The 16,563-nt window shown below is 40.0% G+C and overlaps 1 protein-coding gene across 1 annotated transcript in view; it reads right to left on the bottom strand.

Annotated features, from left to right (window-relative positions):
- The window catches only part of LOC126278001 (uncharacterized), a 79,561-nt gene extending 63,581 nt beyond the window's left edge, over window positions 1-15,980 (bottom strand). Inside the window, exon 1 of the mRNA XM_049977691.1 lies at window positions 15,531-15,980. Within this exon, the coding sequence (XP_049833648.1) occupies window positions 15,531-15,554 (24 nt within the window). The 5' untranslated portion in view covers window positions 15,555-15,980. The remainder of the gene's footprint in view (window positions 1-15,530) is intronic.
- Between the last annotated feature and the right edge of the window lie 583 nt (window positions 15,981-16,563).

The following is a 16,563-nucleotide window of genomic DNA, read 5'->3' as shown; positions in this document are numbered from 1 at the left end:
AAACATCAAAGGGAATCCAGAACATTTACCAATGGGCAGAAGTATACAGAGGGGCTGTGGACGGCATTTAAAATACAGTTGACTAAGCATTGCGTAGATACGTACCTCGTAGAACAGTTCATGATGAAAGGGACCCTCCATAGTATACAGTCACTGTAAACAAAATTTTAACCATAGCGAGCACTGTATAAAAAGTGTAAGATGAAGCATACGATTACAGATAGGGAGAAGCTGAATGAGATGCATTTGGCTGTAAAAACAGCTTTGTGTAAAGCCTTCAATGACTACCATATCAAAATCTTATTGAAAGAGCTCTGAAGAAATTCAAAGAAATTATGGTCATAACTGAAGGCTGTCAGTGGCACCACTCATACTGACATTGTGGATGGCATAGTGAAAGCAGAAATGCTGAATTCTATTTTCAAATGTTCCTTTACAAATGCAGAAGCAGAAGTACTGCACCAATTCAATTCTTGCAAACTTCTGTCATGAGTGATAAGGAATAACTGTAAGTGACACTGAGAAGCAGCTTAAGTCAATAAAATTACACAAAACCTCCATGGAAATCTGTCATCTCTATACAAAATCTGTATCTGGCTTCGCTCTCATTTTAACCATACTATATCATAGATCCCACTGAAACTGTGCCTAGTGCTTGGAAGAAAGTCCTGGTCAAACCTATCCTTAAGAAGGGGAGCAGAAGTGAGCCACAAAACTGCCATCTAATCTCAAAGGCATCAATCTGTTGTATAATTGTAGAATACATTTGGAGCTCTAACATATGATCATTTATGAACCTCACAACCTATACACTTAATATATCCATACGAATGATAGTCTGCATATAAATGTAACAAGTATATCAGTAGATGTGCAGTCAAACAATGGAAAATTCAGGATGGAATGTAACAATATTATGAAAAGGACAGTTGCTATTCACCTTATAGGGACTATGCTCAGTTGCAGATGTGCACAAGTAGACTGTCAGAATGTGAGCTTTCAGCCAATAAGGTCTTCATCGAAAATAGACAGACAAAACACACCCACACACACACACACACACAACTTCCACATACGTAGCCACTATCTTTGGCACCCAGAGTCTGACTTCAGCTGCCAGAGACGGTGGTCAGGCGTGTTTGAGTTGCGTTTGCGTTCATTGGTGTGTGTGTGTGTGTGTGTGTGTGTGTGTGTGTGTTTTGTCCATTTTCGACGAAGGCCTTGTTGGCTGAAAGCACATTTTCTGACAGTCTTTTTTTTTTTTTTTTTTTTTTTTTTTTTTTTTTTTTTTTTTTTTTTTTTTAGCCTATCTGCGACTTGGCATCTCCATTAGATGGTGAGTAGCAACTATCATTTTCATAATATTGTTACATTCCAGTCTGGATATTCCATAGTATGACTTTGCCTCATGGCTTTCCTTCAATCCCATTACACAGTGCTGTTTTCCTCTGTTACTATTTTCTAATGCATTACTATACTCATTATCCATCCTTTTTTCTCTTCTTCCCTGTGCTGCTCTTGTCACCTAACAAACTGCTCTGCACGCCCTACTCACGCAAGTCACACTGTATCAACTGTCTCAGCCAGGCACAACAGATGGCTACAGGATGGCATTGATACAGCATCTTTAGTCCAACATTACTCCCACCGATATTAATCCTATACGTTCAAATTGATCACTCTTCTTGCACCACTCTCGAGTATTTTCGAGTGTTATTTCCTGTATCTTTCATGTGCCATGCAAACTTGTATCTCAGCCTACCTAAACCTTCCCACCCCCCACTCCTTCTCTCCTCTATTCCAGTTCACACCAATTAACTTCAACTAATCTAGTCACATCTGCCATCCATCTTCTTCAAACTTATCCACCAACACCCTGCAACCCCTATTACAATCTTTTTGTTTATTTTTTTCTTTGAGCTCTTCATGTTTTCATGCCAATTTGAGTTGGTTTTTGTTTTTCACTATCAGCCTACTTCCTCAGATTACATCCTGTTCCCTCTTACTTCATCCATTTCGACCTTTCCGTGGTTTTTCTCACGTTTGGGTGTATTTTTGTGAATTTCTTTGGACATAATTTTACGTTATTTATGTATTTTTTTCACATTTTTATCCACCACAATGGATCCTTGCTCCTTCCATATACGTCAATACAGAGAAGTTGCCTTATCCTTAGTCCAGTCCAGTCCAACATACTGTTTCTGTGTTATTACTTGGCTGGAATCCCCCCAAATGGCCTTATCATCAAATTACCCTTCTCTAGCTGCCAACCTTCCTTCCACAATTACCTCCTGGCAGTACCTTCCCTCCGCAAAATTCTCCTGCTATGCTATTCCCAACTCTGGATCCTATATCACACATTGAAACTCTTATTCTTCAAGCACTAGAGCAACATGCACAATGCCATTTCAAGAAAACTCTCCACCATCTTCACTTCCTACTCCCACCTTGGACTAGCACTATCCACCATCACTCGAACAACCTCCAAACCCCTTCCACAACCCCTCATAACTGACAAATCCTGTCTCGCACACCTACTACATTTACCCCAACCTCAAAAAACTCCCTCCCACCACCATACAGAATCCAGAACCTGGGCAGACATGAAATACAGTCATGGAATATCTGCCATCTCTATACAAAAATTTTATCTGGCTTCGCTCTCATTTTAACCATACTACATCATAGATCCCACTTAAACTGTGTCTAGTGCTTGGAAGAAAGCCATCCTTAGCCCCACAGAAGCATCACTCCTTTCCAAAGGCCTCACCTTCTGTTCCAATCCCAAAAATAACCAAGTAAAGGCTCACATAGCTGTACGTACATGGTGCTCCCACGTTTTACAATCTCTATTTTTATACTCTATACAGATCATGGCAGTTTTGATGTGTGTTCCTCATGTGAACTGACAGGTTAATTTACATGTCACAACTCCTGTGGCGTACTGCACAGAGACAGTCTACATGTACTTGATAATTACTTCACAGTTGAAGTTGCCAACAGCAGTAAACAAACACAAAATTTTACAACCGACAACAGACAATGTTTTCTTTCGAAAAAATAAATATCTAAACTTAAAGCTATATAATAAACTGTCACAAACAGATGAAACCACCCATAGATAAATTTAAGCAAGTAAGAGAAACTTTGATTGAAAATAAAGGACAGTAAACTGTTAAACAACTCTGCAAGTAATTAAAATAACATAAAAAGTCAACGTACTAGCAAAGAAGTGTGATCTGCCATAGAAGTTCTCCACTTTTTTTAAGTCTGTTAACATAACCAAAATTCAAGAAGGGGGAGGGCAGCATTATTCCACTGTAGCCCAGATTACTTATCCGAATAAAATGAAAATACTGCTACATGCTGTGCTACATGCAATGTGCCATAGCAGTTAATGTCGCTGGCTCGTGTGCTGGGAGTCACCAGATCAAACCCGACCACCACAAATTATTTGTCACTTAGTATTTATCATTTCTGGGAAGCTCTCTAAAGTTCTTCTGTTTGTAATGTTTGTGTGTTCTGGAATATTTGTTGTTCGTATACATAGCAGCACTCTCCATCCAGGATTTCAGGACTGTTCTGTTCTGGCTGTGCATTGGTGTTTGTAAGAAACATACTTACAGTGCTAAGTGTTGTACTTGAATGACAATCCTGCTTTTGGATTTGGAATAGATTCTGGTTACGCCATGACACTGTTAGGTGGAGATGCCAGGTACTGCACACATCTACCGGGTAGTTATAATTAAACTTTCCCTATTTAACACTTTTATAACGCGGAAATTAGTTACCGTATGAGTAACAAACTTGGTAACGTTCATGTCCAGAGTATTGAGTGCAGCATTTCCATGCATCACAGCACCACCGTCCAGTTCCTACTATGGCCAACAGGTGCCGTGATCAGTCATTGTGATTCATAATCTCTCACACCTGATCAGTCGCAGTGCTCTTGTTGACGTGTCAACATGAGCTTGGAGAAAAGGATCAGAGCATTATTGGTGAAACATTATTATCAAAACAACAGTAATGCTGCAGCTGCACTTCGAGAATATCAATGCCCGAAAGGATTATGGAAGGGTCTTCTTTCTCCACTTGCTGTGTGGAGCATGATGAAGAAGTTCGAATGAACTGAAGAACTGGACGTCGCTCTGGGAAGGGGCTGACTACCAGTTGCACCACAAGTGGTTGATGAAATAGCTGTTGCTATGGCAGACAATTCTGCACGGAATTCCCGCACATGCTCGGTCCCAACAGTTGAAAATCTCGTGGTCCACTGCATGGAAGGTGCTTCAAACCATTCTCAAACGGTATCCATAAAAGATCCATACTATACAACAGCTTGCACCATAGGACGCACAACGACATGTTGACTTCGCTCTCCACTTTGTCACAAGGACTGAAGTTGACAAGGGCTTGCTGTAGACCATCCGACAGACAAAGCTCATTTTTCTCTGATGGGTGAGGTGAACATACAGAATTGCAGAGTGTGAAGATCTTCACCTCCAGTCACTGCGTATGAAGTTCCCCTGTATGGTAAATGTGTCACTGTATGGTGTGGCTTCATGGCAACACACCTAACCTAACCTAACCTAAGTTCATCATTGGCCCATTTAGATACACTTCTTGTGGCGGTGTTTCCATGCCTAGAAGGGATCCTGGAATGCCTTTTCCGGAATGTCCTTTAGCGTTGATGTAACATGCGCCTGGATGCTTTCAATCGTGTCCCAATGTTTTCCTCTCATGACTCCCTTTAACCGAGGAAACAAAAAGAGGTCAGCAGGAGCCAGGTCAGGATTGTAGGGAGGCTGGGCAACCAACGGGTTCTTGGTCCTGGCCAGGAAGTCATTGACAATGAAGGCGCTGTGACTCAGCGCATTGTCGTGGTGAACATCCATGTGTCCTTGATGCTGCTTCGGCAGCGCGACCCCCTCCTTTTCAGTCTTTTGAGCACTTCCAAGTACAAAGCTGAGCTCACTGTAGTCCCAATAGATACGAATTTGCGGTGGACAATGCCTCCAACGTCAAAGAAGACAATGAGCATGGTTTTGATCCTCGACTTTCTCATGTGTGCCTTTTTGGGAAGGGGCAATGATGGAGTGTGCCACTCTGAACTCTGCCTTTTTGTCTCAGGGTCATACTCAAATCCACGACTCATCACCAGTGATAACTGAGTTTAAAAAATGAGGATCATTTTCACACATTTCCAACATTTCTGGCCACTGAAGCACTAACATGTGCTTGTGTTCATCAGTCAACACTTTTGGGACGAGTTTGGCACACACCTTTCTCATGTTCAAATCTTTGGTCACAATGCGGAAAATGGTTGTTTTTGACATGTTTAGAGTTTGTGCTATCAACTGAAGGCTCAGGTGTCTGTCAGATTCAAACAATTGCCCACACGCGTCACATTTTCGTCGACTCGTGCGGTTGATGGCCGTCCACTGCGAGGTTCGTCGGTAATCCCCTCTCAGCCCTCCATGAATGACTTGTGCCCTCAGAAAACTTGTGATTTGGACAAACAATCAGTCCCAAGGGCATGCTGAAGTAATGGAAACGTTTCAGTGGCAGACTTCTCAAGTTTAACACAAAAGTTGATAGCATACCGTTGCTCCACAGAGTGATCCATTGTGCCGTGTTACATAAACTCAAAACGAGGTTGACAGAAATGCACATTCTGACTCTCCGGCAGCCCGCAGCCAAATGAGATAAAGAGTGTTTTGAAGCTAACAGAAAAAAATTGGTCGCAATACTTATGGAACACACTCTGTAATTCGATATGCTTCGCCAGCATGTCATATTCGCCCTACAGGAGAGAAACACATTGAACTCAACAATTTTCGAATTATCAGCTGATCGTTTCCAAAACCTTGGCTGGAACAATCACCTGATCTCACTCCCTGTGATTTCTGGTTGTGGGGCTACCTGAAGGACAGGGTTTACCAGGGGAACATGCACACATGAGCTGATCTGAGGCGTGGCACATCAACAGAGGTAGCCAGCATACCTACAGACATTGCTTAATTCTGTTGTGCAGAATGCAATCCTGTGCTTTCAGACTCTTTTGGCCACTGATGGATGCCATATTGATCCCCTTTTGTAGCAGTAATGGTACCGGTATTTAATGGTATGATGCACCATAGCAGCATACTAAAAATGTTTTAATTGAACTGAGTCTGCATTATTTGTCTTCCCCCATGTCCTTGACATTAATGCTACCAAGTTTGGTACTCGGATGGTAATTGGTTTCATGTTATAACAGGTTAAATAGGGAGTTTACTCACAATCACCCAGTACATCACAGTGGCTTCAACTACGCAACATAAAAGCCATCAAGTAGACACACAGGTACCAGAATATCAATAGTACATCACTCCCACAGTCTGTATATTCAGGAGACACATGGATCCCAAAACAGCAGTAAGCCAGCTGTACATCAGGCACCAACCAAATGCAACAGGTGGGATGATAAGAAGTGTTTGGCAAATGTGTACATTTACTAGGACCACACAGCCCAGTAGTGGTTCAAGAACAACGAAAAGAAGCTCAATAGCTGGAATAAACTCCAGACTAAACTGAAGAAAAGGGTGATAATCAGTGGCAAGTCTGCTTAGTTGAAGAACAACTCAAGAACAGTGCTCAACATCACTGGGAAACAACGGAGTCCTACAAACAGTGTGTTTCATCCCTATGCCACACTGTGAACCTGAACATGACAGAAGCTGAGAAACTTCACACTTGATGAAAGGAGATGCAGAAGGCATGTCCCCATATCTTCTGGCAAAGGATGTCTCAACAGTCATGGAATTCATCAAATGGTAGTGCCAGTACATAAAAGAAAATGAAACAAAAAGAATCAAACATTGACCTGATTTGTTAGGAGGTAATACAGAGTGTTGAAGATGAGATGTATCAATATTTAGCGTCCACCTCTGCTGCCAGTTGAATGTGCCTAAAAGAATGGACTCAGCCAACTGGGACTTATGCTGCAGCTGTCAGACAACAACCAGGCATTCAATCAACGTAGCTGCAACCAAGCCCCTGCCAGTATAACACTCCGAAATGAGTGTTTGATGACTAATTCGCCACCAGATGTCAATCATAACAACAGTTCTATTCATCTCACTCAACTGCAGACCATGACGGTCAAGCTCCGGGCAAAGTCCTTCATCATACCTTCGAGAAGGTTGCTCTCCAACACATTCCTTGTCATTGTGCAACTACTCACCTAGCTGCTGAATTCAGGAATCTAAATAATGTAACCATCTATGAAAGTGAGGAGATTGTCCCAGATGAAAATCCCCGAGATATTGGGAAATCTCATCAAGGACATTGACGGCAAACCTATCTGGACAATGCATAGGCTTCTCTCTCTGTAACATCTAGTGCTTGTTCTCACCAACTAAATAAGATTATGTTCTGTGATACGAAAGTGATGGTGCTTAAAGCTGCAACTCGGAAATACGTTCAGATAAAAGAAACATGTCCTGGAAGATTAACAATCAATGACAGAACACAGACCTCAAAATTTGTCATTTTAGCAGAATGTAGTCATAATGTTATTCTTTGATAGGACTTCTTGCAGACACCACAAGCATTCAGATTGTGAAGATCGGAGTTCCAGACTGGCAATGCTATACCAGCAACCGCACAGAACAAAGAGTGCTCTGTGTGGTTGTTTGACATTGAAGATGTTATCCCAATGACACCAACAGGACGTTTACCAATCGTCAATCTAAATTATTAGTTAAACTGTGAAGCTTTTGTCGACTGCAAAAAATCACTCAGACTCATAAACGAAATCTATATGAAAGCAACAATCATCACTGTAGGTGGTCAAGGAGACCTTTAGATGATTGACTGTCAAAAGCAGCCATAACAGGTATGAGCATAGGGGCAAACCAAACCAGTCTATGAAGTGCATCTTAATGCAACTGACGGAGAATTGTGCTCCATGACCACTATAGACAATGCAGGTGGGAAGCACTTATGCCAAAAAGATTCAGTATGTCTGAGGAACAATGCCAGTACCTGATGGGCATTCTACAGCAATTCAAATCCGGAGTTGAGAAAAGATGACCATGCGGCTCATGATAGGACATCATAATAAGGCATTATCCAAAAATTAGTCAGGACTATCAAAGGATGTCACCAGCTGAAAGACAGATAATCCAGGAAGAAGGTGCACGACGACACCATAGAGCCTTCTGAGGGTCCTTGGTCTTACCCTGTGATACTTGTGAAGACGAAGGATGGCATGTGGCGTTTTTCTGTCGACTGACGATTACTGAGCAAAATCACAAAAATGATGTCAACGAACTGCAGTACAATGATGCCAACCTAGCCTACTTGACAGGACCAAAGAATTTCTCAACTATTGACATGCAGACAGGTACTGCCAAATAAGCTGTCCAAGAATAGACCCCTTCGTACCTCGTGATACCCTCTACGAGTTCAAAGTTATGCCATTTTGGACTCTATAACACTCCAGCCACATTCGAGCATACAATGAACAACTTGCTTCAACACCTCAAATGGACATGTCTGCTATCTGGATGAAACTGCAATTTTTTTTCGATGACATTTACAGAACATCTGTGTCACGTGACTAAGTGTGTTCAGACTGCAGGCCTCTGACTGAATCTGAAAGAATGTCTCTTCATTGCCCATGAAATTAAAATCTTGGGGGCTGTGATGGAGGGGGGTGGTGGCAACTAGTTAATGCTGATACTGCCTGTCCCAATCCAGAGAAAGTAAGAGTCACAGATTTCCTGACTAGTCAGCACATTCATGATGTGAGAAGTTTACTCAGTACGTATTTGTGTTAAAAAAATTCACAAAAGATTTCTGTAACAAGGCATGTCTCTTGCAAGAACCTACTGCATGAAGGGGCCAAATTTTCCTGGAACGATGCAAGAAAGGTCTTTCTTGTCCTTCAAGAGCTGCTACCATCTTTTCCAGTCCTACCATTGTGTGACAAGAATGCTGAGACAGAACTTCACACCAACTTATCAGTTGGGGGATAGGTGCAATTCTAGTACACGAAGGTGCTGGAAAGGTGATTCTGCTTCCAGAATGCACTCAAAGTCAGAGTTGGACTACTCTATAATCAAGAAAGTGTGCCATTAAAAAGTTCTGGCCCTATATATTTGGCAAACCCATGACCTCTCAGGATGCCACACATATACCTTTAGATAATGACTCTGAGAGCCAAAACCAGTTGTGGTTTTAAATAAAGAAAAAGTGCAATTGGTGTGGACATTTTCTTCAAAACATCCCCACAGTTGCAGAGTCACCATTATGATGTTTCCCAAGCTAGACAAGACAGTAAACCATTCATGGTTGTGATGGACCACCATTCTCTATGCTGGCTTACTACAGCAGAGTCCGTCACAGTTGAAGAAGGGCTAGGGGCAGCAGCATTGCAGGACAATTTCAACCAATAATATGATGAGATTTTGTAAATGGCTCTATGGCAACATCTCAGCATTGTAACAGCTCTGTAGTCAGCCACTGTTTTCACCTGTAGCAATTTGCACTTCACAGTTGAAATCTGGCAACAGTGCTGTGAGCTGTCAGGGTTACACTGTCTCAAATATAGCAAGAAGGGTCTGTTGCATCCACTGACAAGATGGGCATTGACAGTGATATAAAAAATGAACATAAACACAACAACACTGGCTGCCTTTCAAGGAATCCTGTGGTGGAAACAACGGCATGGACAATATCTTCATTGCTGTGTTAAATGACATTGCTGCTGAATAGAGGGAAAACTGTAGAAGCCTTAAAGAATGAAGACCCAACTAAAAGAAAATTCCAATTAATAAACAGAATATTGTATAAGAGGAACCATGATCCAATGGGGCAGAAATGATTGTTCATCATCCCAACTCATCTACAGCCAATTATCCTGAGGTATTTCCATGATGTTCCAACATTTGGTCACAGAGGATTCGTGAAGATGCAAACAACGCAGTTATCACTGGTCAGGTCTTTGCCAATCCATTAGCCCCTACATTAAAAAATGCTGGTGATGGAAACAGGTGCTGCAGTTATCTTCAAGGCCTCTGATAACAATACTGCCTGCAACAATGCCATTCCACCCAACTGGAATCAACCTCTTTGTTAGGTTCTCGAAGTTAATGGGAATCAATGTGTAATTGTCTACACCACCTCAACCACTACACTGTCACCAAAGCTGTGCTAACTGTCGAACCTCCAGAAATTGCAAGGTTCTTTGCAGAAGACATCATTCTGAAGCATGGAGCACCCTGTGTGATGATCTCCGATTGTGGAAGTTTTCCAATCAAGACAGTATCAGAGGTAATTTCATGCCAGGACATCACTCACAAGATGACAACTGCCCACCACCCAAAGACAAAGGGTCTCACAAAATGTTTTAATAAGACATTGGAAGATAAGCTCTTGATGTATGCTGATGTCAAACAGAGAGACTGGGACACAATACTGCCAATTGTGGCTTTCACATTAACACTCCAAAGCAAGACAGCACAGGCTTCACACCATTCTTTCTGCTCCATGTTCCTGAAGCTGAAATGAGAATTGAAACACTATTCCTGTTTCAACCAGCTGATACTCAGCATGAGTATGTAATAAACCTCATCACCCAGACTGAAGAAGCAAGAGAGCTGGCTAACATATGGACACTGGATGCCCAAGGCAAGGTCCTAGATCATAACTGCCTGAGTTAATTGATATTGATTTCTATCCCTGTGCAGAAAGTGTGACTATCGGAAAAGTTACTGAAGCACCACTTTGGGCTCTATCATACCCTTTGTCGCTTGTGGGATGTCACATACAAAGCTGAGAATTATGACACTTCATCAAAATGACAAAACATAAGGATGTCATCCATGCCCTCTGTATGTACCCTTACTATAGTCCTGAGGCGCAGATTGCTGATACGTTCTTCTCATTCAAGGAAGCTGAAGATCAGCTTGATGATTGCAAAGCTTCAATGTGAGAGGTTACCTCAATGCTCATCACAGTGAAGAGTATGCGACATGACCAGAACATAAACATCTGCCAGTGCTGTCACACAGAGGGTCATAGAAAAGTTCTGCAGGTGGCTTCAAAGAGAACTTTTGAAACAGCAGTTCCCTCTTCCTCCAGGAGTGGGATCAATGCCACATACTCTGCTGCATGCAGTGTGATGTAGGAGTTAGTGTCACTGGCTGGTGTGCTGAGATTTGCCAGCTGAAAACCAATCACCAGCATTCACTCGTTGTTTAGTATTTATCATTCCTGGGAGGTGCTAAAAAGTTCTTATGTATGTATATTTTGGAATTTCAATGTTCATATAAATAACAGCACTCTCCATCTATGAGTTTAGTTGTCTTCCGGCTTTACCTTGTTGTTTGTAATAAACATGCATTCAATGCTAAGTGTTATACTTCACTGATGGCCCTGTTTTCAGATTTGGACTTTATTCTCTTACAATGTGACTGTGTTCTAATGAACTTACTAAAATAATATGTGGAAACTAAAAAGAAGACGATGCACATGACCATATATGTAGGTAGACTTGTAATGTGAATTAGTTGAAACTGTATGTATTTATTTGTAATTGTATAAATGTAAAATGTTCAATCATGAACATAACTCCATGGAAAACATTCAGAAAGGCTATGTTGACTCTATTCTAAACCACTGTTATTGTTATTCAACCGAGCTGGGCCGCCTGATTACCTACAAGTTATCATGAAACAATGTATATGCTAAGTTATCTTAATTCTGAAGGCTGTTTAAATTAATTTTTCAGGAGATATTTGAAAAGATGTTACTTCCATAGCTGCAGTTAAGGAAACAAGATGGATAACAATGATCATTGGAGACTTCTCCACACACTTGAATACCTGTTGTTTACAGAAGAACTACACTGATCCACAGCTTCTATATTACTATCACAGGTACAAAAAGTGCATAAAGGCAGATATTGCTTACTGCAAAAATAAATGTATAAGTTCATTGACAAAGTAATATACAATGCAGGAAATAAAAGCAAAGTAGTATGAGACATCATGAAATGTAAAAGTAGAAAAGGCAGAAACAAGTATATCATAACATAAAAATCCAAGATGGGAGTAGAACAACAGAAAATCATAGGGAGTTAGCAAATGGTGTAAACAACTATTTCTCTGGTACCGCAGAGAAGTTGCAACAAAATCTTTGTAAAACACTTGTAGCACCTGCAAAGAATTATACTGCAAGCACAATGTTGGTGTTTCCCATAACAGAACTTGAATTCAGGAGACAACACAGAAACTATAAAAATAAAAAGTCAACAGGCATAGATGAGGTTCCAATCTCAGTTGTGAAAGTGTGCATTCAAACACCTTTAACAAGCACAATAAATGAGTCTCGTTTTGTATTATCACGTAATAGGGGAGAGTGTGTGGCAGATATGATACGCAAATTGGGATGGAAGTCATTAAAGCAAAGACGTTTTTCGTCGCGGCGAGATCTATTTACGAAATTTCAGTCACCAACTTTCTCTTCCGAATGTGAAAATATTTTGTTGAGACCAACCTACATAGGTAGGAATGATCAACAAAATAAAATAAGAGAAATCAGAGCTCAAACTGAAAGGTTTAGGTGTTCGTTTTTCCCGCGCGCTGTTCGGGAGTGGAACGGTAGAGAGATAGTATGATTGTGGTTCGATGAACCCTCTGCCAAGCACTTAAATGTGAATTGCAGAGTAGACATGTAGATGCAAATGTAGTTCAGATATTTTTCTAGAGTAACACATGAACACAAGTTGCATCCTTACCAAAGAAAGGTAATGCAGAAAGTATAGAAAACTATTGGCCAGTTTCATTACCATCAGTATTCTCATAAATAATTGGATCAATCATGGAAGATACACTAATGAGGTACATCAATCCCTGAAGAGGGAGAAATACATTATCAGCCATAAGAAGAGTTCAGAAAGTAGTAAATGAAGCTCTTGAGAAGATTGTTTTTACTGGTATATTCTTAAATCTTAAGAAGGCTTATAACACTGCCGAGCATTAAATACTGTGAAACAAGCCAGATGCAATAGGTGTAAGTGGAACAGCAGACAAACGGTTTCAGTCGTACCTGGAAACTAGGATACAAGGATAGACATACACAAAATTTCTTTTGATGATAAATTACCTGTGAAACAATTGTCAGATAAAGAACACACCAATATAGGTGTTCTTCAGGATAGCATACTGCATTCAGTTCTGTTCTCAATATGCAGGGTATATGGGAATTCCCATTACAAAATCCTAGGACTTGTAGAGGGGAGTGAGTAGATAATATTTTGAATTGGAATCCATGTCCGGAAACATAATGTTTCCATCCATTTTTTCCTTCCTCCAGGTGACTGTCAATAGCATTGATATACTTGAAGAAAGGCATGGTAAACACTGTGCTGTCTTACAATATATTTATTCACGACCAGTTTTGAGCACTGATCACCTTCACATAGAAAAATAGCACGTATGACAAGTGAAGGTGTCACAATATTTTTCTACTGTAAGATGATCAATGATCGAAACCAGTTGTGAATAAATGTATTAAGACAGCCCAGTGTTTGCTATGCATTTCTCCAAGCATTTGAAAAGATGTTGGTAACACGATACTTTTACAAGTAACTGATTAGGTGTGACCCAGTACATCACTTGTTTTACAGTTCCACCCCTTAAAAGTCAAAGATATTGCTTGTATACTCATTGACAAGTTCCCTTCAACATGATGCAGTAGGGCCTTTTCCAATTTGGGTGGGCAGCATCTTCTTGGAGCACAACAGAGGTCATACAATGAAACCGAACATTGAGGAGAACAATTCTGATAAAGGTAATGAGCAGCTCTTCCGTTAATATGAGCTTTGCCATTCAGAAGGATCAAGTCAGTTTATTATACAATCACGCACACAGACATGTTGCTCTCACACACACGAGAATGAGGCTCGAACCACGTGAGAAAGGTAGGATGGACATAAAATGACATCAGCCAATACAATACAACTATCTCTCACCATAACTACCCTGTTGCATACCTACCTAGCAAACCTGTTTTCATATAGCTGTAGTAGGAAAGGTACATTTCCAGACATGGGTTTCTATTAAAAATATTATGTATTTGCTCCCCTCTACAAGTCCTAGAGGATTGTAAAAGAAATATCTGAACACCCTGTACATCATTGGTGGGTGGGGCAGATAATAAGTGTCTCTCATTAGTTGCACGATATAACCATCTCCTTTATGACATCTCATGTCCATGCGCAAATTCAGTTCGGCTATACAAGCTCAATGAGAAGTAGATGGGGAAAAAACTCTTTTCAACAGTGCAGTGTTGACTGTTACACTGTAGGCAACTTTAATTCATGGAAAGTGCCGAAAAAGTAAAATCATGACGGAAGTCAATAACAATATGTGAATAATATCACAAAAAGATGAGTTTAAATATCCTATGTCTAATTGTTTTTATAAAATGCTTTTTAACAAAATTATGAATTGTCTTCCCATTCCCTTATAATGTTGCAAAGTAGTTAATTCGTTACCTAAACATCAGTTTTGCATGATAGTCACTTATAATCAGAGAACAATTTAAATATTTAAGCACCCATGATTTTGTAACTTTGAGAGTAGAGCTCGGCCTACCTAAAAAATTTCTCACATTTTGTACACACAAGTACTCCTCACTCTGATTGTATGTTCCCTAAGTACAATGACCAAACAACACACCATGAAATTTTTAGAACATTTACGATAGCAGTTTTGGAGAAAATAATTTCTAAATAACCAAAAAATTCAGATTATTTTATTTTTATGTACAAATGCATTGGCAGTTTAAGAATTTCATGCATTCAAGTCATAGCTGACAGTTAGTAGTCCTTCGACTTTATCATTTCTCAAGACAGTAAACATCCTACAACTACCCATATTTTCAAAAGGTAATTCTAAAAATCGGAAAAAGTTACAAACTGCATAGTTTATTTAATAAATAATAATACTAGTAATATAATGAAAAAAGGTCAGAAGAATGTATGTATTAATCATGTCTCTTAGATTTGAGTACAAAGTATTTATTGAAAGTAAATACAGATCACCATCACTTCCTTACTACAATTTTTCAATTTCCCTTTCGCTACGACATTTTCACAAATTATCTCATTTAGAGAGGTCTGCAGTGTTTCAACAAACCATCAGAAAAATAAAATATTGTACTTTTGGAGAAGTATCATGTATAACTTATAACATTTAATTTTATCAGTAAATTTTGAAATAGCGATGTGACACATTAACTCTTGGCCTGTATGATTTGATATGAAATCACCCTATATTTAAGCTATTTATACTCATTGTATTACGGTGGCAAAGGCACACTGTTACGTGAACACTAGGTAAAAAAATAAATAACCACAAAATCTAAAAGGCTCATTAATTTGAACCTGCATTACACCGAAACTGAATTTTTCGCATCACAAGATTATGTTTTCTATGAAAATTTTAAATGTTTAACCTATGATTCCCAATACTTACGTTAATAATGTGCTGGTAATTCATATTAGCGTTAATATAAACACAGATGAAAAACTTGAACCCAATTAATTAATACACGTATTTCATTCTCGAAATACCATGGCCTACACGTACAAAACTTTAACTTGACTACAAACACTTTCAACAATCAATACAACATCACCAAGCACTGCTACACTAAAGCTTAACAACAAATCACAACAAAACTTTCATTGTCAGTTGTCAGTTTTGTCGTGAGCCAAAGACATTCTTGCTGTTTACGATTTCTGTACATGCGGATCGAGAAAGAGCGGCGATGTATCCTGATTGGCTGTTGTTCGCTGCGGGTAGAACAGAAAAACGTCAACTATCCCGTGAAGGCTCCTCACAAAGTTTCAAGAGTCAATGTTAAGTGATGAATCTCAGGATACACTGAAGCCCCCAATGTATCGCTCCAATAGCGAACGGAAAGAAAAGATTAGGTTAATTGCAGCATACACATTAAAGCAATCGTTCTTCCTGAACTGCAGAGGAAGAAATCTTGTGCAAAGGGTAGTATCCTTGCGTATATACTTCATGGTAGTTTGCGGAACTTGGATGTGGACTCACTGCCTATAGTTAAGAATTCATTATTAATGACTTTTGTGGTCGTATCGAGTTCTAAGAAGTGGGAGAAGCCATATTTGGTAACTTTTAAACTACTACTCAGGTCAGATGAATATAAGCTGCTTCAGATATTGAAACTCTCTCGGAGACGCGTCGTTGTTGGTATTTTAACGACTAACATTGTGGCCCTCCTTGTACAGTGTCGTGTAGTGTTGTGTCACGTGTGCGTTTGTTTATTTACATCGCAGCTATCAAACCAATTTTTGCGCCAGGCGCTGTTTTATTCTTTAGGAATGTGCTTGTTCTTGCTCCGTCCACATGCAACGATCTGTCTGCGCGAATCTTTGCGCACATCATAACTGCACAGACAGATCGTTGTGTGGAAACAGATGATAGGTCAGATACGAGACGTGCGCAAAAATGGAAGTTGGAATTGCAGGTTTGAGCG

This window comes from Schistocerca gregaria, chromosome 6, assembly GCF_023897955.1.
Source record: "Schistocerca gregaria isolate iqSchGreg1 chromosome 6, iqSchGreg1.2, whole genome shotgun sequence".
NCBI lineage: Eukaryota > Metazoa > Arthropoda > Insecta > Orthoptera > Acrididae > Schistocerca > Schistocerca gregaria.
The sequence above is the reverse complement of the archived record's forward strand: the minus strand, read 5'-3'. Positions and strand labels throughout refer to the sequence as shown.